At 44.7% G+C, this 24,246-nt stretch overlaps 1 protein-coding gene across 2 annotated transcripts in view; it reads left to right on the top strand.

Moving 5' to 3' along the window:
• Positions 1-24,246, top strand: part of LOC110513430 (DENN domain-containing protein 4B) — a 35,994-nt gene that overhangs the window by 3,559 nt on the left and 8,189 nt on the right. The window contains exons 2-18 of one of the 2 annotated variants that reach the window (XM_021593278.3): positions 12,449-12,766; positions 13,204-13,456; positions 13,573-13,642; positions 13,858-14,027; positions 17,552-17,793; positions 17,948-18,014; positions 18,724-18,782; positions 18,969-19,113; positions 19,425-19,600; positions 19,718-19,818; positions 20,107-20,322; positions 20,524-20,669; positions 20,913-21,046; positions 21,244-21,358; positions 22,261-22,596; positions 22,715-22,859; positions 23,011-23,163. In XM_021593278.3, coding sequence (XP_021448953.3) covers positions 12,468-12,766; positions 13,204-13,456; positions 13,573-13,642; positions 13,858-14,027; positions 17,552-17,793; positions 17,948-18,014; positions 18,724-18,782; positions 18,969-19,113; positions 19,425-19,600; positions 19,718-19,818; positions 20,107-20,322; positions 20,524-20,669; positions 20,913-21,046; positions 21,244-21,358; positions 22,261-22,596; positions 22,715-22,859; positions 23,011-23,163 — 2,827 coding nt within the window. In that variant the 5' untranslated portion in view covers positions 12,449-12,467. Of the gene's footprint in view, positions 1-12,448; positions 12,767-13,203; positions 13,457-13,572; positions 13,643-13,857; positions 14,028-17,551; positions 17,794-17,947; positions 18,015-18,723; positions 18,783-18,968; positions 19,114-19,424; positions 19,601-19,717; positions 19,819-20,106; positions 20,323-20,523; positions 20,670-20,909; positions 21,047-21,243; positions 21,359-22,260; positions 22,597-22,714; positions 22,860-23,010; positions 23,164-24,246 lie in introns of both variants that reach the window. The other variant, XM_021593273.3, reaches the window with a different exon arrangement.

Here is a 24,246-nt window from a genome sequence, read left to right as displayed (position 1 = left end):
ATCATTCCTCACCAAGTTTATCAAACCACTGACCCTTGCTTTATGACCCAGTGTCACACAGATTCTCCCTCGCCCTCCATTTGGAAAACCTGACCATAATTATATCCTCCTGATTCCTGCTTACAAGCAAAAACTAAAGCAGGAAGTACCAGTTACTCGCTCAATACGGAAGTGGTCAGATGACGCGGATGCTACGCTACAGGGCTGTTTTGCTAGCACAGACTGGAATATGTTTCGGGGTTCATCCATTAGCATTGAGGAGTATACCACCTCAGTCACCTGCTTCATCAATCAGTGCATCGACGACGTCGTCCCAGCAGTGACCGTACATACATCTCCAAACCAGAAGCCATGGATTACAGGCAACATCCACACCGAACTAAAGGCTATAGAGCTGCTGCTATCAATGAGCAGGACACTAATCCGGACGCTAATCCCGCTATGCCCTCAGACAAACCATCAAACAGGCAAAGCGTCAATACTGGACTAAAATGTAATCATACTACACCGGCTCTGACGCTTGTCGGAAGTCTTAAACTCTTACTGATTACAAATGGAAACCCAGCCGTGAGCAGTGACGCGAGCCTACCAGACGAGCTAAATACCTTTTATGCTCGCTTCGAGGCAAGCAACACTGAAGCATGCATGAGAGCACCAGCTGTTCCAGACGACTGTATGATCACACTCTCCGTAGCTGATGTGAGCCAGTCCTTTATACAGGTAAACTGTCTGTAATTCCTACATGTTTCAAACAGACCACCATAGTCCCTGTACCCAAGAAAGCAAAGGTAACCTGCCTAAATTATTGCTGCCCCGTAGCACTCACATCAGTAGCCATGAAATGCTTTGAAAGACAGGTCATGGCTCATATCAACACAATCATGCCAGAAACCCTAGACCCACTCCTATTCGCATACTGCCCCAACAAATCCACAGATGACGCAATCTCAATTGCACTCTGCACTGCCATTTCCCTCCTGGACAAAAGGAACACCTATGTGAGAATGCTCTTCATTGACTACAGCTCAGCGTTCAACACCATAGTTCCCACAAATGTCATCACTAAGCTAAGGACCCTGGGATTAAACACCTCCCTCTTGATCCTGAAATTCCTGACGGGCTGCCCCCAGGTGGTAAGGGTAGGCAACAACACATCTGCCACGCTGATTCAACACTGGGGCCCCTCAGGGATGCGTGCTTAGTCCCTTCCTGTACTCCCTGTTCACCCACAACTGCGTGGCCAAACACGACTCCAACACCATCACGTTTGCTGACGATACAACAGTGGTAGGCCTGATCTCTGACAACGATGAGATAGCTAGGGAGGAGATCAGAAACCTGGCAGTGTGGTGCCAGGTCAACAACCTCTTTCTCAATGTGAGCAAGACAAAGGAGCTCCCGGACTATAGGAATAGGAGGGCCGAACAGGCCCCCATTCACATTGACGGGACTGAAGTGGAGCGGGTTGAGAGCTTCAATTCCCTTAGTATCCACATCACCAACAAGCTATCACACCAAGACAGTTGTGAAGAAGACTGAAAAGATTTGACATGGGTCCCCAGATCCTCAAAGTTTTACAGCTGCACCATCGAGAGCATCCTGACCGGTTGCATCACTGCCTAGTATGGCAACTGCTCAGCATCTGACCGTAAGGCACTACAGAGGGTAGTGCGTATGGCGGTGTCAGAGGAAGGACCAACAAATTGTCAGACTCCAGTCACCCAAGTCATACTGTTCTCTCTGCTACCGCATGGCAAGCGGTACCAGACCGCCAAGTCGAGGACCAAAAGGCTCCTTAACAGATTCTACCCCCAAACCATAAGACTGCTGAACAATTAATTAGACTGTCTACACTTTGTTTTTATGCTGCTGCTCCTTGCTGTTTATTATCTATGCATAGTCACTTTACAAATTACCTCAACTAACCTGTACCCCCACACATTGACCCGGTAGCCTCGTTATTGTTATCTACATTTCTTGTTACTTTGATTGTTTTAGTTTTTTTAATACATTTTTTTTCTTCACTTTAGTTTATTTATTGAATATTTTATTAGCTCTTTCTTGAACTGCATTGTTAAGGCCTTGGAAGTAAGCATTTTAGTGGAGTGGCAGGTAGCCTGGTGGTTAGAACGTTGAACTTGTAACTGAAAGGTTGCAAGATCAAATCCCCGAGCTGACAATGTTAAAAAATCTATATATTTTTTAAATCTGTCGTTCTGCCTCTGAACAAGGCAGTTAACCCACTGTTCCTAGGCCGTCATTGAAAGTAAGAATATGTTCTTAAATGACTTGCCTAGTTAAATAATGGTAACATTTTAAAAATTCACAGTGATGCTTGTTGTATTTGGCACGTGACAAATAAAATTTGATTTGATTCTGAGGAAAGGCTAGAGTTCTTCCCAGATGTGTAAGGCCCTCCCTCGTCATCATAAGAGAAGAGGAACGAGGTCTTACATTTGCGTGTTGAAACTGCTTAGGCAGCTGCCAGAAAGAAATAATACAATCTGAGGAAGTGGCATGTCATCCAACTACTGAATATCAGATTAGGAAGTGGGGGTAGTGTTGGGAGAATATGATGTGAGTAGGTTTGTGGGATGATGCAGGTTGGGTCTACTTCTGGTGGAGTCCAGGTGCAGCCTCTTTGTTATTCCTATCTCCATACTCCACAACGAAGTCAGGTTGGGAGGCCGTTGAAACTCATGCAACTCATCTGTAAGCCTGAAACTGTGTGTCGTGTCAGCCCCTCTCTTCTCACACAGGGTCACTCCTAAAAGCAAACCTGATGTTGTTGAAGAAACAGACTTAGTAACAGTCAGCCAGTCTGTCACCTGTCCAAGAATCTCTCCTTTGTACTGCTGTAACAGCAGCATTATACACTGTGCTTTAGGGCCTGGTTCACAATGCTTAGACCTGTATTGCAACTGTTGGGTCGTCTGCACTCGCATACACTCTGATTAGCTCTGAGAACAGCTCTATAGCCTTCAGCTCCATTGGCAAACGGCCAATGTCAAGATTATGTAACCATTTGCGATGGATGTCTCCTCTTTTCACTTGCATCCTGTATGGCTAACGCAGTACAAATGACTGTTTTCAAAACAGAGCATCACTTAAGACTCATACAGTGTGTAATATGTTGGACTACTGTATGCTGCGTTATGCAACACAAAGAGGAGAAATTATGATATAGTAGGGAAATGCATGAATATCAGTTATATGCACACACTCACACAGCCTCAAACACAAGCAAACACTGCACCAGCCAGCCACTTTTATGGTCCACCTCGTTCAACGTCAGGGATTATGTTGTCCACTGTAATGTAATGATCATCCCACTTGTGCTTGCTAAATCAAACCTGGCGACGCCTCAAAATAAACCTCTCTCTACACTTCCTTCCTCTCCTTTTCTCTTTCTGTCTATCATGCTCTCTGCCACTGCCCTGTCATCTGTCCCTTCAATACTCTCTTCCTCTGCTCATACTTTCTGTCAGCCCTAGCTGAATATGACAACCGTCAGTGTGTCACCTACACAAATACGCACACACACTTTGCGCCTATCCCCCCTGTCGTACACACAGAGATCCAGTTCTCTTGCTACATACAGCCTGTAGTTCATTCCTGCTTCCTCTTCCTTTCTCTTTCCAAACTCCATCTCTGCCAGCTAAAGGCACGGTCTGTCCCTCCTTCTATCCACTAAACTAGCATAAACACTTTAGCCACATTACCATAGGGGTTAGGTAAAAGCCCAGTGCATCACAACAAGGAAAAGATAGGTCTTGGAAGACCTATCACAATTATTGGCAATTGCCCACACCAAAATCTCTAACATTGTCTAGTACCCTGCCTACTGCTAAATGTGGATGGATACATCTTGGTTCTAGCGTCTAAAAAAAATGACGGACACTTTTTATTTTCATGGATAGTATACAAAATCGAGATAATGAGACAGTTGGTTGGTGCATCATATTGTAAACTTAAGCCAGCATTGACTGAAGTGCCTTTCATGATGCTCTCAGCCTCTCCCAGTAGGGAGTCTTGGATATTTATAACTTTAGATGTCTTAATCTCCTTCAAGTGTCTGTCATTTCTCTCCCATTTCAACAGTTAGGTCTGTCGTCTTTTACCATGTTGTTTGGCAATAGGCTAATCCTTAAAATGTTGACGTGGTCCACGGGAGACAGTTTTCCAGAAATCCTGAGAAGCTGCTGTTTGTTGAAGTGCTAGTCAGTTATCACACCAATACCTGGAGACGGTTGAATTTGAATTCTAATACTTCAGCAACAACAGAGAGAGAAGACGAGAGCTGCTGAAGCTGTCTGAAGCAGGTCTCTTAATTAGAGGCAGAACCGACTCTGAGCAGGCTTTAAATAGAAGCGTTGTTTTGAAATAATCAAATCATATGTCACGTGTCCCGAATACAACAGGCGTAGTGAAATGCTTACTTTCAGGCTCTAACCAATAGTGAGAAAAAAAAGGTGTGTGTAGGTAAGTAAAATAAATAAAACAACAGTGAAAAGACATTTGAAAATAAGAGTAGCAAGGCTATATACAGACACCGGTTAGTCAGGCTTATTAAGGTAGTATGTACATGTAGGTATTGTTAAAGTGACTTTGCATATATGATTAACAGAGATTAGCAGTAGCATAAAGAGAGGGGTTGGCAGGTGGTGGGACACAATGCAGATAGCCCGGTTAGCCAATGTGCGGGAGCACTGGTTGGTCGGGCCAATTGAGGTAGTATGTACATGAACGTATAGATAAAGTGATTGTGCATATAAGATAAACAGAGAGTAGTAGCAGTGTAAAAGAGGGGTTGGGGGGGGGGGGGGGACACAATGCAAATAGTCCGGGTAACCATTTGTTTACTTGTTCAGGAGTCTTATGGCTTGGGGGTAAAAACTGTTGAGAAGCCTTTTTGTCCTAGACTTGGCACTCCGGTACCACTTGCCATGTGGTAGTAGAGAGAACAGTCTATGACAATTTTTAGGGCCTTCCTCTGGCATCGCCTGGTGTAGAGGTCCTTGATGGCAGGCAGGCAGCTTTGCCCCAGTGATGTACTGGGCCGTACGCACTACCCTCTGAAGTGCCTTGCGGTCGGAGGCCGAGCAATTGCCATACCAGGCAGTGATGCAACCGGTCAGGATGCTCTCGATGTTGCAGCTGTTGAACCTTTTGAGGATCTCAGGACCCATGCCAAATCTTTTTAGTTTCCTGAGGGGGAATAGGTTTTGTCGTGCCCTCTTCACGACTGTCTTGGTGTGTTTGGACCATTCTAGTTTGTTGTTGATGTGGACACCAATAACTTGAAGCTCTCAACCTGCTCCACTACAGCCCCATCGATGAGAATGGGGGCATGCTCGGTGCTCCTTTTCCTGTTGTCCACAATCATCTCCTTAGTCTTGGTTACGTTGAGGGATAGGTTGTTATTCTGGCACCACCCGGCCAGGTCTCTGACCTCCTCCCTATAGGCTGTCTCGTCTTTGTCGGTGATCAGGCCTACCACTGTTATCTCGTCTGCAAACTTAATGATGGTGTTGGAGTCATGCCTGGCCATGCAGTCGTGGGTGAACAGGGAGTACAGGAGGGGACTGAGCATGCACCCCTGGGGAGCTCCAGTGTTGAGGATCAGTGTGGCAGATGTGTTGCTCTCAGGAGTGGAGTGATAGTCAGAGAGTGGAGTGGAGTGATAGTCAGAGACACTGCCAGCCACATGGCTCGATGGATGCTGCTGTAGGGGAATTAACAGCGCTTGTGGCATGAACCCTGGTGTTTGGGCCACCGAGACCTCGGAATCTGTTTGGCTCTATGACTTTGGGTTAACCAACCAGAACTGTTATTAGAATCTTCTGTGGTCTTTAGAGTGGTGTGTCTTCCTTGCCCTGAGGTATTACCAGGGTGAATTCAGACACCCTGGACAATGTTGCGTTTTGATGTGGTCAGGGGACCATGCAGCCTGAGAGGCTCTCTGTGTTGGTTTTGTTCTCGAACCCTTTTAGTTTATGGCCTAGGAAAGTGAGTAGGAGGAGAGTGACTAGCAAAGGAATACATTTTGTTTGAGGTTGAGAATTGAGACCAAGTAGGCCTAGTCGTGCTTTTTTGGAGTAAGTGAAATTACTAACCTTTCCCACTGAAATGACTAACCTTTCCCACTTAAATGACTAACCTTTCCCACTGTAGTTGCATGTATCAAGTTTCCTGAATTGAATTGTGGATGGCATTTAGATTGATCAAAGCATTATCAAGGAGCAACTCTGGAAGTTATCCACATCGAAGACACTCTTGCTCCCTGATCCTTAAGTTCTGCCAGTCTGTGTTGCAACATCAGCAAGACAATGTTTAAGAACTACTTTGAAAATCCCAGAGTCAAAAATAGAACAACACGTGGTGCATGCTGTTTACTATTGACTTGCTGAATACAAAGTGATTAATTAAAAATTAAACAGTGTCCACATGAAGCTTTTGTAGGTAGGCCTAATCTGTATCAACCTTATACCGATTCCTCAGGTAGAATGTCTCCCCCCCCTCTTTGCTGAGTCATGACTCATGTGTCATCTAGAGAGGTGTCAATAAGTGTTTCCCAACCCCTGGACTGTGGACTGGCACTGGCCCATGAGATGTCACTTACTCGTAAATCCGATGATCTCACACCAATTTTAGTCTACCCTCTAGTGCTAGTTTTAGTTAAGAAGCACTTACTCCGAGAAGGAGAAGCATAGCTTGTCAAATCTTGATAACTTCCAAAAACACTGGTGTAGGTCATGCCTTCTCTTCAGTGGTCTAATGGGCCAAGATCACCTTCATAACAACATGCTGACTGGACAGAGAAGGATTTGTCCCCCCACCACCCTACAGTATTTAATCATCATACCCTTCAAGTTAAGTTCACACTAATGGAAGGCTCCACTATCGCTCTTCTAGGCCTACATTTTGCTCCAGGCAGCTCTGTTAAGTCAGAGTTGTGGTCTTTGGTAAACAGTGTGTGATAATGTACTTTTCCCACTGTCAACGCTTTGGATAATGCTATTTATCGTGGTGAGCTTGTGAAATGATCATTGTGGTGCAGTACTCCCCTCTGGGCCTCACTCTGTTCACTGTGTGTGTGTGAATGTATTTCCCCTCTTAACATCATCACGTGCTTGCCCCGTGCACACAAAAGGAGCATTGTGGGCCGTCCGGGCCTCCATTTTAGGGTGGTATTGTGGTGATGCCCCTGAGTTGGTGTGGGCGTGGTTGTACCAGCTACCAGGCATCTCTCTCCCCGTCGCTGACTTCCAGCATAATCTCGCTGGGAAGAGCGACCCTGAATACCTCCTCTGTCACTAGCTGTGGCTCTGGTTGAAGGCCAGCTATGGGCAGCAGCATTCTGACAAGCACAAAGGCACTGCCTCTGGACAGCATTCATCCCTAACAACTTTATCTTAAGCATTGTTTAGACAGGTAAATCATCTGGCAAGCATATTTTGAGGAAGAATGTTTTGCATTAAGTTGCAAGATAGAAGTATTTGTAACAGCTGTTAGCACTGTACATTTCTGCTGTATTTAAAATACATTTTGTGAGTGCTGTGGTGAGTATTTGAAATTATCAGGGATTCCTTTTTTTTTAAAGATCTCCACAATTTTGTAATGTCAAAATGTTGCCCCAGCTATTGCATAACACAAAGTAAAAATCAGTACTTTCGAGGGTGTTATTGACAAATCCATGAAGGAATGTTGACGTGTGAAATGATGCGTGTAGCCCCTCTTCACACACACAATTTCACACATTCTCAAACATGTCAGGAGTTTGAGAACCTGCTGTATAGGAAGAGTGAGAGGGCCAGTCTGCCAGTTCGGGGGCAGGATTTCTAGCTGCCAAGCCTGAACAGAGCTCTCCTTGTCCGTTTGGGGTGTTCTTATCACAAGCTCACACCTGGAGAGATGTGGGGGCGCGGGTTGAGTGTTGTCACTCCACTGGCGCAGAAATAACTCTTCTCAATCCGTTGGAGGCAAGGCTACTCTGTAATTCACACACACATACACAGTGAGCTATAAGTAACTGCTATATTTGACTGATATGGGGATTTAACCTACGTAAGGTAGGGAATCTCTCCTTTCCTCAAATATTCATTGAGATGACTCATTCCTCAGCAGCTTGCGTTAGAGGTTTATAATCTTGTGGAAATATATATTCAAGCCTTTCCTGGCTGGTGCTCAACAAAAGCAGGTGAATTAAAAGAAGAACCAAACCCACAACCTGTTTTAAATATCTTGTGGCTCTCTTTATTTCCTGCTTGTTTGAAGCTACTGTTCTGAGGAGGTTGAGGTATGATGTGAGTGGCTGGAAGGCTTTCAATTGAGTTTTGTTTCTGAGCATTAGCTAGCCTATTTTGACAAATTGCGTAAGCCACTGTTTCTCAATGAATTCTTGATGAACCCTCAGGCAGCGCACAACACACTTTGTTTTCTATGTTTAAGTATTGTATCACCCCACTGAATAATCACATCAGTAAATTATTATCTGGAAAAACAGCCAGAGGGAGAGGCTGGCTGATAAGTTCAAGATGCAGTACGACTAGATGGAGAAGTGGGTAGCGACCTGAATTCATGTGCTCAACTTGTTTGAATCTTATGTAATTTCTGTGGATGTTATTTATGAGTTATGAGTCAGAAACTCTTGACATTAGTTCCACCAAGCAGGGATGCATAACTCTAGTCCTTGATGTCTGCACTTGGTCTGATTTATCACTGATCAGTCTGATTTATCAATGAAGTGCCAGGGAGGAAAGAACTAGCAGAATGACAGACTAAAACAACCCCTCTTCTTAGCTCCACTTCTCCTGTGCCATAGTAGGCCATGGTCCAATACTTCACATTCAGCTCGTGTGATCATGGTGGTGGTGGTCCACTGCTTCCAGGCTGAAGGGCACTGTCAGACACGTCATCATTCTGGGGAATAAGACCTTTACTGCTCTCTTGTTGCTTGTCTAAATATGGCGTATTCAATTCTATATCTATGATGCACTGGGTTTCATACGAATGGGACTTCAAAAGCCTCTTGTCAGGATGTGGGCGCTCTAGTTCCAGAGCTCGCTCTCTCTCTCTCGCACAAACCACTGACAGTTTTAATGAATTCATTTCTCAGTTATGTTGACAAGGATATTGAAATGACTTACAGTTGCAAGGATTGTGACCAATATTAAGACATGTTGGACATTGGGGCAATTCAGTAGTCAAAAGGGGTTTTCCAGTGCGTGTGTTTGTGTGTACATTCGCGAGCGCAAGCGTGTGTGTCAGAGAGAGACAGTGCACATTCCCATATACGTAGGGTATTATGAAAAGGGAACCAACAATTATTAGCCTACATCAGCAATTTCTGGAAAACCCTGAGGTTCAGTGTCCTTGATAAGTTCCCAGCAGGGCAACACCCTTTTATTATAGTACCATAGTAGGCCTTAGGGCCTAACAGATCCATCTAACTTTCTGTCTCAACATTATTCACAATTCATTCAGGATTGTCCGTAATCATGCTAGCATCCACATTAATGTAGAAGTGTTCAGAAATATGTTCTATTCTTATTTACAATAAAAGTGACTCCAAAATGACACATTACATTATTTAACATTTCATTTCTATTGGGCACAAAATGATCTGAAACACAACCAAAACAAACAGCAAATACATCCATCAAATATCTAGAGTCACAAGCTTGATATAATCATTGTGTGCTATGACTATGGGACCAAATACTAAACTTTTGACTACTTTAATACACATATAAATGAATTTGTCTCAATACTTTTGATCCCCTAAAATGGGGCAACTATGTACAAACAGTTGTAAACAGTTCACCCGATATGGATGAAAATACCCTCAAATTAAAGCTGACAGTCTGCACTTTAACCTCATAGTTATTGTATTAATTTAATAATTTAAAACCCAAAGTGCTGGAGTAAAGTTAAACAACAAAAAATGGTCATTTTGTCATCACTGTATATTACCACCTCCTGTGTCCTGTCATAATTTCCCCCCTGAAGAAGTGTCACCGTGCTCCAGTGTCACTAGGAAGCTACTGATGAACTCTTGGAATGTAACAGGAAACAGGCTGCCAGTGGCCACTTCCTGTTTGCCAGTTAACCTTTGGAGCCCAACCTGCATCGATTTCCTCTACTCTCACTTTTTCAAGGCCCTTTTAGTCATTCTCTCACTCTCTAGGCATGTATAGTAAGTACTCTTACACGTTAGATGTGCTAACTACAGTAGGCTACTAGTCTCAAGCGTACTTGGTAGCAGGCTACAACTTTCGTTAGCCTAATCTCTGTTCATTCTAATGACTCTGCTCTCTCGTTCTGGGAATTCCTGAAAAGCAGTTCTATCAGTGCTTTATCAGAGAGCAACAGATTGACAGCGCAAAGCAAACCCCCAGTCATCCCAAGCCTATTACGACTAGAAAGAACAAGAGAAAAACATTGGGCTGGTTGCAGAGAGCGAAAGAGAGAGGGGGAGTGCCTAGGTTACATAAGAGGGGTTTACTGGTACAGTTTCTACTGACTGTGACACAACAGCATCCTATTTTTATGCCCTCCAACTCTCCCCTCCACGCTCAGTGCACTTTTAGTTTAATCACACATTCATTTTGTAACTAAGCACAGTTAGAGACTTATCTCCCTCACCAACTTTAAACATCTATCTGAGCAGCTAACTGATCGCTGCAGCTGTACATAGTCCATCGGAAAATAGCCCACCCAATTGACCTACCTCATCCCCATACTGTTTTTACTTATTTACTTTTCTGCTCTTTTGCACACCAGTATCTCTACCTGCACATGACCATCTGATCATTTATCACTCCAGTGTTAATCTGCTAAATTGTAATTATTCGCCTACCTCCTCATGACTTTTGCACACAATGTATATAGACTCGTTTTTTTTATTTTCTACTGTGTTATTGACTTTTTTTGTTTATTGTTTACTCCATGTATAACTCTGTGTTGTTGTCTGTTCACACTGCTATGCTTTATCTTGGTCTGGTCGCAGTTGTAAATGAGAACTTCTTCTCAACTAGCCTACCTGGTTAAATAAAGGTGAAATAAAAACAGTGGAAATAAAAACACAACAAACTGTCCTGTCTTCCTGCAGTCGTGACTTAACGACTCATCCGCTCTGTGAGGATGGCCTATCCATCCTGTATAAATGCTGTTCTAGACTAATGCTCCCTCTGAAATGATTGGAGAGGGAACCCAGAGGGGAAAGTTACATTCATGTGAATGGCCCCTTTGTTTCTAATAATTTGATAAATCGCTTTTAGTTTTTTAAATCAGTTTTTAATTAGATTTGACGTATCGGTTGGTTGGTTGGTTTGGTTTACCAAACGATCAATGTTAACTAGCTAGCTAGCTTTAAATAGCTAGCTTTGAATACCGCAACACTGCAGAAGCAAATAGGACTGCATTAGCAGAGATGGCTTGCAGTAGTGAAGGTTGTCCACTACTCTGACTGGCACAAAATGTATGGTGAGCCTGTGCGCCAGTGGCAGGAGTGGCATCTACAAAGGGTTAGGCTTATCTACGAAGCCCAACCGACGGAGAGGAAGTTGAGGGGTGTGCTCTATCAAATCAAATCAAATTTATTTATATAGCCCTTCGTACATCAGCTGATATCTCAAAGTGCTGTACAGAAACCCAGCCTAAAACCCCAAACAGCAAGCAATGCAGGTGTAGAAGCACGGTGGCTAGGAAAAACTCCCTAGAAAGGCCAAAACCTAGGAAGAAACCTAGAGAAGAACCAGGCTATGTGGGGTGGCCAGTCCTCTTCTGGCTGTGCCGGGTGGAGATTATAACAGAACATGGCCAAGATGTTCAAATGTTCATAAATGACCAGCATAATGCTCTATGCTGCTGAGGCTACAGACTTCCGCTGACCATCCGAAGTGCAACAACAAGCCGGATCCCATCCATGACTTCTGAACTTTCTTGATTTGGCAACCGTATCAAATTTATTGTTTTGTTTTCTTGTTGTATTTCCTGATGCATATGAAATCCAACTTTTAGTTGCCATGTATACTGAAATAAACTAATGGGTGAGTGGTAATTGGTGGGATCTCCCCTCTCAGCAGAACTCAGCAGCTTATTGTTGACCTCTCAGACTGGTCAGATCTGTATGAAATGAGAATGACTAAAGGCCTTTGAGTCAAAAATAAATATTTGTGTGTGGGACTGTGTGTGCATCCACATGCAGTGATAATGTTATCACTGTCCTGGTTGTTGATCTACTGCCAATGATGAGAACCAAATATTGTCTGTCTGGATAATAAGGTTATGTTTCTATAAGACTGTCGGAAGGAAGAAATCCATTATTCATCAACTGTTCAGCCAGTTGTATGTTTACATAAACGAGATTGCACAATCTCACCTTGGTTCCCCCTCCCTCTACTTCTCCTTCTCTTTTTCTCCCCCTCTCCCTCCCTCTCCACAGAAGTTGGCAGACAGGCGGCATGACGGAGGAGAAATGCCCCCAACTAGTGGACTACTTTGTGGTGGCAGGGCTGGCTCCGGGGGGCTCGGCCCCACTGGACGAAGAGGGCCAGCAGAGAGGGGGCCGGGTGGTGGAGCCGGTCATAGACCTGGCGGTGATCGCCCGGGGCTTGGGGGAGGAGGTGCCCGAGGGCTTCACCTGCATCGAGAAGACCCAGGGGGGCCACCCGGCCGGGCTGAGCGCCGGACTCATCAACAACCCCCACATGTACCTGTGTTACCGCCGTGGGCATGACAAGCCACCCATCCTTGACCTCGGGTGAGACACTCCAGCAGTGATGAAAAAAATGATCATTCTATTCTGTGTGCTGGAGTCAGACATTAGCCACAACATCAATTTAAAGCTATGCATGGTTCTTGGAGTTCACCGACTGGAGTTCACATACTATAGCTAATGCATAACATAGCTTTGAGCTTGCATTATGCAATTATTGACATACTGCATGCTGTAACCATGTACGTGTGACCACAAAGCTTTTATTGTATGCTATTGCTATGTAGCCCTAAACTGCCATAATCATTAAATTAAGTATGTCTGTATATATACCCATTGATTATTTAATGAAAGAGCTATGCACGTCACATGATACATTAATTCTGGACAAAGTGTGGGATGCAATTGGTTTCTGTGAACTGGGTAACTAGTGACATTGACTGACTCATTGTCCTGACTCTGCCCCCTCCCCCGGTCCCCAGGGTGCTGTACGAGGGCAAAGAGGTGGTGAAGCAGGGCTGGAATGTGATCGAGACCACTCCCTACAGCCGCTCAGCCAGCCTGAGCTCCGGGGGGCCTGCCACCCACCGCACCTTCCTGACCTACCGCCGGGCCCCAGAGTCCCAGGCCCTCCACACCCTGGGGGTCACAGACATCTCCCTCCTGCTGCCCAGCAAGGGGGAGGTGGCCCCCCACACCTTCTGCCGGGTGGAGAAGAACCTCAACACTGGCATAGTGCGTTTGAAGCGCTCTGTTTTTCTACTCTATTTTTTAAAACTTAATACTTAATCTCTCTCGCTCTCCCTCCATCCCTCTCTCTCTCACTGTGCTTTGTTGTTTTGGCTCCACAGTGGGGTCCAGCCTTATACCTGTGCTACAAGAGAGCTGTAGCCAAAGCCAACGCCCTAGTCTATGAAGCAGGTGAGTGTAGACTGTTCCATTCTGATGGTATCACAGCACTCATTCTGCTGCGTCGCCATATGTGACGTTCTAAACAGAGGCATATTGACCTACTTTTTCATAATTAAAGACATTTAGAAGTATAAAGATCTACCAAAAATAAAAGTATCTCTGTCGTCAGTAATCAAAATTGTACTTTTATTAACTGTCTGTCTCTGTGTGTGTGTGTTTCCCAGGTCTGATCAGTCGGTATCCTGAAGCGGACGTGGAGTCGTTCCCCCTGCCAGAGTCTGTGCCTATGTTCTGTCTGCCCATGGGTGTGACGGTGGAGAGCTGGCCCCTCAACACCAAGTACCAGCTCCCTGTCTTCTCTACCTTCGTCCTCACCAGCGCCTGTGGCGACAAGGTGGGTCCACCTGCCCGCCTCCCTCTCACACACACTCTAACACTGCACAGTGGCTGAGCTGTTGAATCCATTGGGTGATGTGCTAAGCTGTGTAGGAAGGTTCTCCTATATGCAAGCCACCGGTTCAGTCAATTTCAACAAATGACTAACTTAAGATGCCATTATTTGTCAGACATTGAAATACTTCACTCCATCCATGATGCCTGCAGTAACAGTGATAATCATAATGGTAATAGTAAAGTTTCCTAATTCATATTAAATCCAGACAACAAGCAAAACATTTTCTAATAAAAGCTCAGTTTATTCCCGAAAAGTAAATAGTAGGATGTGCCCAGGATGAACCTGACCCCTTTCTTCAACCGTTTCCAGACCCTCCTCAGACCTATATCAAGCCAAACCACCCCTTTATTCTTTCCCTGCGCAATCATCATCATCATCTCCATCACCTCCCTCCCTCCTCCCCTTTCTTTTTCCTTTCTCTGTTCCCTAGCCTTCCTTTTCTGCTCTTCTCAGCCTTTTTCTCAAGCCGTGTTTTCTTATCCCCTGCCTTGTACTGTCCTGTCACCAAGGGGACCTGGCCATTCTTCTAAGAAAGATGACAAGTATTGTTTAACTGCAATAACAAAATACTAGTATACCTACTGAACCATGTTTAGTTGTACTACTGCTTCTACTGTATTTGTTGAAAATATGATAGTTTACTCAACAGAAGGATAGTAGAATCAACATTATAGTGCTGAAATAGTCACTAAAACTCACCTTTGATTGACCACTCTTTGTTTCTCCATCTTTCTCTGTGAACAAATCCAATGCCTGGACTCGCCAAGCCATGTCCTCTAGCAATCCCTCCATCTTGGCTAGGTATCTTCCCCCAACGTCCAGTTTTCTCGGTCTCCATAGGATCTCCCTCTTTCTGATCTCACTGCTCTTGTCCTCCAACCACTCCCTCTCGCTCTTTAACATTCTGTTACATTTCTGTTCAAAAGGGGTTAGGTCCTGTTTTTTCCTCATGTGATCTCCCCCTGCTTTCTGAGGGTGCTCTACTGTTTGGGAGTCAGTGGGAGTCAGTGCAGGTTCCACTGTTTGGGAGTCCGTGCCATCTCTCTCCTTTGTATGGATCTGTTAAGATGAAATGAAACGACTATGAGCCTATATGGAAATTTAGCCGAGACCACTTTCACATTTGCCTTCACTTGAAACAGAGCAGAAAAGTGCATCAGAAAATGCCAGTGTTTACCGAAGTTTGGCAGTGGCGTCTGGTCCTGGATCTGCCTCTGTCACGGCAGACAGTTTTCTCGTCTTCCTGAAAAAAGAAAAGGTTTCCATATAATCATGCAAACAAGACCATGACATTGATCAAGAATGGTTAGCATATGGCATCAGAAAATCTGACAATAGGCTGCAGTGTTTTGACAATATTTCTGAGTAAATTTTTTTGCTCACAGTTATTGGCCTTCTTGGGCGGATAGACACACTGCGTCCACGATTCATTACATTCCCCTCTGCCTTCTGTGGGTGTTCCACTGTTTGGTTCACAGAGTCAGTGCCGTCTCTCTCCTGTGTACGGATCTGTTAGGGCAAATGGAACAACACTTAGCCTATATGGAGAGTTTAGCCAAGGCCACTCTCACATTTGCCTTCACTTGAAACAGATCTGACATTTTTTTAAATGCCAGTGTTAATACATGAATATATGGGCTGGTTTACCGAAGTTGGGCAGTGACGTCTGGTCCTGGATCTGCCTCTCTCACGGCAGACAGTTTTCTCGTCTTCCTGAAAAAAGAAAACGTTTCAATTATCATTATGACAAGAACATGACATGGTTCAAGATTGATTGGCAAATGGCATGATATTAAGAATTTGAGATTAGTGTAGCTTGTTTTTAAAGCTTTTTTGTATATTTTTTTAACTCACATTTTTTGCTATTCTTTGAGGGATAGATGGCACACTCCATCCGTGAGTCATTACGTCCCTCTCTGCGTTCTGAGAGTAGTCCACTGTTTGGGACACAGAGTCAGTGCTGTCTCTCTTTGTATGGATCTTTTAAGACAATGAAATAACTGTTAGCCTACTTTGAAAGTTGAGGCGGAAACAGGTATAAAAAAAAATTATATATTTTTTTTTTTACTTTTCAGAAAATGTCTGTTCCTCCATACTGTATTAACCGATGAATAGAAGGGCTGGTTTACCAAAATTGGACAGTGGCGTCTGATCCTGGATTTGCCTCTCTCACGGCAAACACATTTCTCGTCCTGCTGAAAATAGAACATGTTTTATCACCATGAACATGACATGGATCAAGAATGATTAGTATATGGCATCAGATTAAAAAATCTGAGATTTAGCTATCGTATTAAAACAACATTTTCATATGATTTCTTTAAATTTACAGATCTTGCCCTTCTTCGAGGGACAGACGCACTCCGTCCACGATTCATTGTGTCCTTCTCTGCCTTCTGAGGGTGTTTCACTATTTGGGTCACAGAGTCAGGGCCTTCTCTCTCCTTTGTATGGACAAAATTAAACAACTCTCAGCCAAGACCACTCTCAAATTTGCATTAATTTGAAACAAAACTGAAAAAGTTTATTACAGAACATCTGTGTTATTAATAATTACAGTCTTATATATTGGCTGGTTTACCGAAGTAGGGCAGTGGCATCTAGCCCTCGATCGGCCTCTCCCACGGCTGACAATTTTCTCATCAGAAACTGCACTCCTTCGGGTCATGGACACACTTAGTCGTCGATTCATTGCTTTGTTGAACAGAAGGTCCAATGAATGTGTGATATCAGCTTGAAAAAATCTGCAGAAATAGCAAGTTTGTCTCTTCAAAGGATTTTTCACAGACTGACAATTTTGGAATATGATGTTCCATTGATTTTGTTTGATGATATAGTAATCATCACTATGGTAACTCAGAACTCATCTGATTATGATCAGGGAATCAGCATCATGAGCGATGACATCACAGTGACACGCCAGTGAGGCCACCAGTAAGGAGTATGTTGCTAATTCTATGGTTGCTACAACAAAAATCTAATTCTAGAACCAAATGAGCTGAAATATTTCTAATTCCACAAAATGCCTATGACCTACGGTGGCTGACAAGGTTCAGAAATACACACTCACAAAGAAATTTATATTAAGTGTGAGATATGAAGATTGCCAAACCCTAATGTTCTAATGTTGATAAATACCAACTATTTGTTGCTTGACTTGTGTGTAGTTATTTACCAATGCAGCTATTCAATATCATGCATGCCTACCTCAAATACACGTTTTAAATTGGCCATCTGTATAGACTTTATCTGCGACAGCAGCAAGAAGCTATAAAAACAACAACATTGAGATGCAAATGACTTCAGTATGAACTCGCTCACAGTTTAATTTAAAAAATGTAACTCCACTATTTCTCACAGTATCTAGCATTTGCTAAATGCTAACTGGTTACCCAGTTCAAAGCATCTAGCGTTAGCTGAATCCTTACTTCTTAACACTCCCGTGTCTCCTCTTCCCGCCCCAGGTTTACGGTGCTGCCATCCAGTTCTACGAGGCGTTCCCACGGGAGTGCCTCTCGGAGCGGCAGAGCGTCCGTCTGGGCCTGGTGAGCGTGGTGGACCGGCGGCCTATCACCAACCGCACCCTGCAAGTGAAGAAGAGCGTGTGTGTTCTCTCCCACTGGCCCTTCTTCACCGTCTTCCAGAAGTTCCTCACCTTCGTCTACCGATACTCCATCTCCGGACCCCACGTGCTGCCACTTGAGAAGTCAGTGGTCCTTCATGGCAAATATCAGCTATGTGTCTTTATAAACCTAAACTGGCTAATCTACTGGCTAACATACCTTCAGCCTATTGGCCATTGATCCATGTTATGGTTGGTTGTTTGGTTGATATATTAACATGAACTCTGCTCTCTCCAGGCACATCTCCAGCTTCATGCACAACGTCCCGTTCCCCTCCCCTCAGCGACCTCGCATCCTAGTGCAGGTAGGGACACCTGTCTTTAACTCAATTCACATTCTCCTTGTTATCTTTATTCCTTATTAACACATCAAAGCACTTTAAAGCATCAGACGGGTAGAGTGGAAAACCTTGCTAAGCATTGGTTTAGCTCAGGGCTATACAGAAGGCAGCATTAAAAACACCTAATTCAAGTAAGGCATGACTGTGATTATTAGCTGAATCAGGTGTTTTAGTGCTAGTTTAGAACAAAATCTTGCTCTGTGTGCATTACAAGCGGAACCTCAGCTTGAGTTCTATTTGAGCTTGACACCAGTAGCATTGTGGTGTTTCTCACTAAAGATTTGACTTCCTCCCCCACAGGAAATGGGCGTTTAATGAATTGATGGTTTCACTGGTTAGTGTGTGCAGATGAACAGGGTAAAAATAACACCCAATCAAAACAATCGATAATTTACTGTGGATTTACAATAATTTAACATCACTGAATGATCCTTCTGGCTCTAGAAAGTAGAGACGATTGTTTAAGTTGTTTGGGGATTTCTAGAAAACTCAAATCGAGTCTCATGGGGCTTTTCAAACTTGATTCCTAATGGCTTGTTTCAAATCAACAGATATCAATTTGGTGAATGGTGGTCTATGAAATTGAAGCATGGCTAAACTTTCTTCCTTAGACCTATAGATTATTGTCCACCATGTTGGTTTGTTAATGAAAAATGTTTGTTTGTCATTTCAGCTCTCCCCCTATGACAACCTTCTCCTCTGTCAGCCCGTCTCCTCCCCCTTACTGCTCAGGTCAGTACAGTAAATCTGCATTAGGTCAGAGTCGCAATAAACTGTAGTGGAATGCGTTCTTCTGCGCTAGGCTCTATTGTTCCAACCATGCCTTAGTTTCCCCTAAGGGATTTCTATTATCATATAGAAGTGAATCCATTAAAACAATAATTAATTGATAAAGAGGCTGTTCTTTTCTGTCTGTAGTGGTGCCAGCTTTGTGAAGCTGCTGCAGAACCTGGGCCCTGAGAACGCCTGTGTCCTGCTGCTGGCTGTGCTGACGGAGCACAAACTACTGCTACACTCCCTCCGCCCCGACGTTCTCACCTCCGTCAGCGAGGCCCTGGTATCTGTGAGTCACACACACGCCAAACCTACACACACACACCGCCATACACACATACAAAGACATATACGTACACACACACTCATTCCAAGGGGACGGCAGGTAGCCTAGTCATTGGTGCGTTGGGCCAGTAACCGAAAGGCTGCTAGATCGAATCCCCAAGCCGATAAGGTAAAGATCTGTTGTTCTGCCCCTGAACAAGGCAGTTAACACATTGTTCCTAGGCCGTCATTGTAAATAAGAATTAGTTCTTAACTGACTTGCCTAGTTAAATCATTTTTAAAAATCTAATAAAATAATGCACTCTATCCCTCTAGATGACGTTCCCTCTGCGTTGGCACTGCCCGTACATACCCCTGTGCCCGCTGCGGCTGGCAGACGTACTGTGTGCCCCCATGCCCTTCATTGTGGGCGTCCACTCCAGCTACTTTGACCTCTATGACCCCCCTACTGACGTGGTGTGTGTTGACCTGGACACCAACACCATCTTTCAGTGAGTACACTGACCTTGAAGTCCTGGACCAGAATGCAACTGATGGAAGAGGAAGCAACAAACCAAACATACGCACGTTTGAGAGGATGAAATCCATAGTTTTGTTTTCTCCTGCAGAGCAGAGGACAAGAAGCCGTTGTCATGGCGATCACTACCAAGGAAGCAAGGCAAGATGCTGGTGAATACCCTCACCAACTTGATGAAGACACTGGAGAAAAGTGAGTGATGGCTGGAGACCATGCATGACATGCATTCTCTTCTCATCCCCCTTCTTTCAATCATTTTACATAATCTAGCCTACTTATTCTGAAGCCCATCTAGGGACTGATGCTGGAAAATGAGCAAGCTAAAACATATTGGTGCAATACATCTGACTCTTGATAATTCTATGTGCCAATGTTTTTTATCTTCATCATTTTCTCTCTGTGCCTCTCCACCACTACCCCCATTTCCATCACTTTCCCTCTCCCACAAACCAACCCCCCCCCCACATTCCCCTCCATCAGTCTACACCACTGGCCAAGAGGAAGCCACCCTGGAGTTCCTGCTGACGGACTATGACCTGATCTACGGGCGTCAGAAACAGCTGGAGCTGGAGATCCAGGAGGCCTTCCTGCGTTTCATGAGCTGCCTGCTCAGGGGCTACCGCGCCTACCTGCTGCCCATCACCCAGGCCCCTTCAGACAGGACTACCGACTGCAGCTCCCTCTTCAACCTGCAGGGTCAGTGTGGGTGGGAGGGGGTGGTTGCCTGTGTGTGTGACTCATATTTTTTTAGATGTACACAAATATTATATAACATTCTAGCTGAGTATGTGTGTGTGGGTGTTTTACCTCACCTACTTACTGTGTCCATAAGCAACACCCCTGTGAAGCTAGTGTTTTAATGTGTGTCTGAAGTTAACCCCTCCCTGGCTCTTGCAGGCTTCCTGAAGTCTCGTGAACGCACCCACCAGAAGTTCTACACCCAGCTGACCAGGACCCAGATGTTCACTCAGTTCATCGAGGAGTGCTCCTTCGTCAGTGATCGCCACGCCTGTCTGGAGTTCTTCGACGAGTGTGTCCAGAAGGTCAGAATCACATCTTCTTGTTTTACAGGATGTTTAGTGATGCACCATATCTTATGGAAGCCTTTAGTGTGTTGATTCTAATACTGAAACCGGATGAGCCTTTTTGTATTTGCACAACTAATAGAAATGTGTGTGATCCCATTCCTGCCCTATATGTTGTCAATGTTTGTGTATTTCTGTGTATGTGACCTGTGTTTGCGGCATGTGTGTATATATATATATATATGCGGTGTGTGTAAGCAGTCGGATGTGGAGAAGCCTGAGGAGGTGCGTCTGATAGACCTGGACGAGGCCCACAGTGGGGAGCACACGGTCTTCATCATGCCCCCAGAGGAACCCCAGGAGCCAGACGGTTCAGAGTGCCCCACTCACTATAGGTAACACAGGCTCTACATATAGCAGAGTTCGTGTTCACTAAGCTTCTCAAAGTAGGGCTGGGACTAGGATCAGTTTAGTCTTTTAAATAATAACGAATACGAGGGTTGATCTGATTCTAGATGAGCACAAATAAGGGCCCCGGCACTTTATATTGTCTGATGCTGTGACCAGTGACAGCGTGTTTGTCTGTTTACAGCTATGAGACATTCCCTGTGCTCTGCATGGATCTTTTTGACCGGCCTCAGGACCAGCTACGTGTCCCTACCAAGGGGAGTGCCCCGAGCAGCCCTGCCCCGCGACGGACTAAACAGGTACAGACCCCAACACACTGCAACCCCGTTGAAAGCCAACACAACTATACAATAATATTAAGAGGCTGACTCACGCAGTTTAATATACATTTTTCAAATTTTATTAAGGGCATTACCATGCCTGCAAATCAAAACAAGTGATGTACTGGGCCGTACGCACACTACCTTCTGTAGTGCCTTGTGGTCGGAGGCCGAGCAATTGCCTTACCAGGTAGTGATGCAACCATGCTCTCGATGTTGCAGCTGTTGAACCTTTTGAGGACTATTTGTGTTGTGTGCCCCCCCCCAACCCCTCTTTTACACTGCAGCTGCTCTTTATTTATCATATATGCAAAGTCACTTTAACTATACATTCATGTACATACTACCTCAATAAGCCTGACTAACCGGTGCCTGTATATAGCCTCGCTACTGTTATTTTTCACTGTCTTTTTACTTTGGTTTTTATTTCTTTACTTACCTATTGTTCACCTAATACCTTTTTTTGCACTGTTGGTTAGAGCCTGTAAGTAAGCATTTCACTGTAAGGTCTACTACACCTGTTGTATTCAGCGCACGTGACAAATAAACTTTGATTTGATTTGTATTAGCATCAATCAACTTGATCTGTTCAAGACTCCCCAGTTAGCTTTATGATAACCCAATTTTCCACAGCTAAAGAGGAAACATGCTTCACTGTTTTTCTGTGCCATTTTGAATTTAATGAGCATTCATATTTCATCCTTCATTCAATATTTAAAAGCAGGAAGCACAGTGGCGGCTGTGTATTTTGAGTGAATACCCCAAGCACCCTTCAGGGTTGTTAAGTTCTCTTACTAGGACACATAGGAACCACATTATTACGGCTTTAGTAAATCTAGGTTGGATGACCTAACTCCTCTGTATCCCTCTCTCTCCTTTAGGAGATTAAGCTGGCACAGAAGCGGGCACAGATATACTCGGCAGTGCCCGACATGTGGTCCAAATGCCTGCTGGGCCACTGCTATGGGCTGTGGTTCATATACCTGCCCACCTTTGTGCGGGCGGAGAGTGCCAAGGTGCGTGCCTTGCAAACGGCATATGAGGTGCTCAAGCACATGGAGACCAGGAAGGTGGTACTACCAGATGAGGTGTGTTACAGGATCCTGATGCAGCTGTGTGGGCAGTACGGGCAGCCTGTGCTCGCTGTTAGGGTACTTCTGGAGATGAAGAAAGCTGGGATCACACCCAACACCATCACCTATGCATACTACAACAAGGTGAGACATTATTTACTTCAATTAAAAATAGAGTTGAATCCCGTCTGTGATCCCATCTGAAGTGTTGTCTTTTTTCTCTCCATATTGACTCACCTCTGGCTCGGCCCTCTCTCCTCAGGCAGTGCTGGAGAGCAAGTGGCCCTCCACCAATCAGGGTGGCCGTCTGCGCTGGGCCAAGTTGCGTAACGTTCTGATGGCCGTGGCGCAGTTCAGACAGCCAATCAAACAACGGCTGAAGAGTGGTTCAGTACGCTCGCGGACAGGTCAGGACATATTTACATGTTATTTGTTTTTTACTATTGTTTATAACAATAAATAGTCATTGGTTTTAGAGTGGCCTTTTTAATGGTTTTAATTCAAATCATTATATATGTTAAAACATAGAGGTGAAACATGTTTTGTCTTTTTAAAAAGATACAATGGACAGTAACCAACGGTCCCGCCCACAATCTAACCTGATTCGTCAGTCCAGCTGGAGCGGCCTGAGTGAAAGCTCCAGCCACGAATCGCTGACGGGGTCTATGGTGAAGAGCAACAGCCTGAACAGCATGAGAGGCTCAACAGACAGTGAGTGACGGATATCTATTTTATAGAAATAGCACGGTCATTGGAATATTATATGGCATTGAGGAGTACACCAACTCAGTCACCGGTTTCATCAATAAGTGCATTGCCGACGTCGTCCCAACAGTGACCGTACGTACATATCCCAACCAGAAGCCATGGATTACAAGCAACATTTGCACCGAGTTAAATGCTGCCGCCTTCAAGGAGCAGGACACTCATCCGGACGCTTATAATAAATCTTGCTATGCCCTCAGACGAACCATCAAACAGGCAAAGCGTCAATACAGGACTTAGATTGAATCCTACTACACCAGCTCTGACGCTCGTCGGATGTGGCAGGGCTTGCAAACTGTTACGGACTACAAAGGGAAACCCAGCCGTGAGTTGCTCCCTCAACGTGAGCAAGACAAAGAAGCTGATCGTGGACTATAGGAAAAGGAGGGCCGAACACGCCTCCATTGACATCGCTGGGGCTGTAGTGGAGCGGGTAGAGTTTCAAGTTCATTGGTGTCCACATCGCCAACAAACTATCATGGTCGAATCACACCAAGACAGTTGTGAAGAGGGCACAACAACACCTTTTCCCCCTAAGGAGACTGAAAAGATTTGGCCAAAAGTTTTACAGCTGCACCATCCAGAGCATCCTGACCGGTTGCATCACCGCCTGGTATGGCAACTGCTCGGAATCCGACCGGAAGGCGCTACAGAGGGTAGAGCATGTGACCCAGGGCATCAATGGGGCCAAACTTTCTGCCATCGACACTGCCACTAGGCAGTGTCAGAGGAAAGCCCAAAAAATGGTCAGACTCCGGTGACCTAAGTCATAGACTGTTCTCTCTGCTACCACACGGCAAGTGGTACCGGAGTGCCAAGTCTAGGTCCAAAAGGCTCCTTAACAGCTTCTACCCCCAAGCCATAAGACTGCTGAACAATTAATAAAATGGCCACCCGGACTATTTCCATTTTTACACTGCTGCTACTCACTATTTATTATCAACGCATAGTCACTTTACCAGTACCTACATGTACAAATTACTGACTAACCTATACCTCCACACATTGTCTCGGTACCGGTACCCCCAG

The sequence above is a fragment of the Oncorhynchus mykiss genome, chromosome 3 (assembly GCF_057628025.1).
Source record: "Oncorhynchus mykiss isolate SJ-2025 chromosome 3, ASM5762802v1, whole genome shotgun sequence".
Classification (NCBI taxonomy): Eukaryota; Metazoa; Chordata; class Actinopteri; order Salmoniformes; family Salmonidae; genus Oncorhynchus; species Oncorhynchus mykiss.
This window is presented reverse-complemented; position numbering and strand designations above follow the sequence as displayed.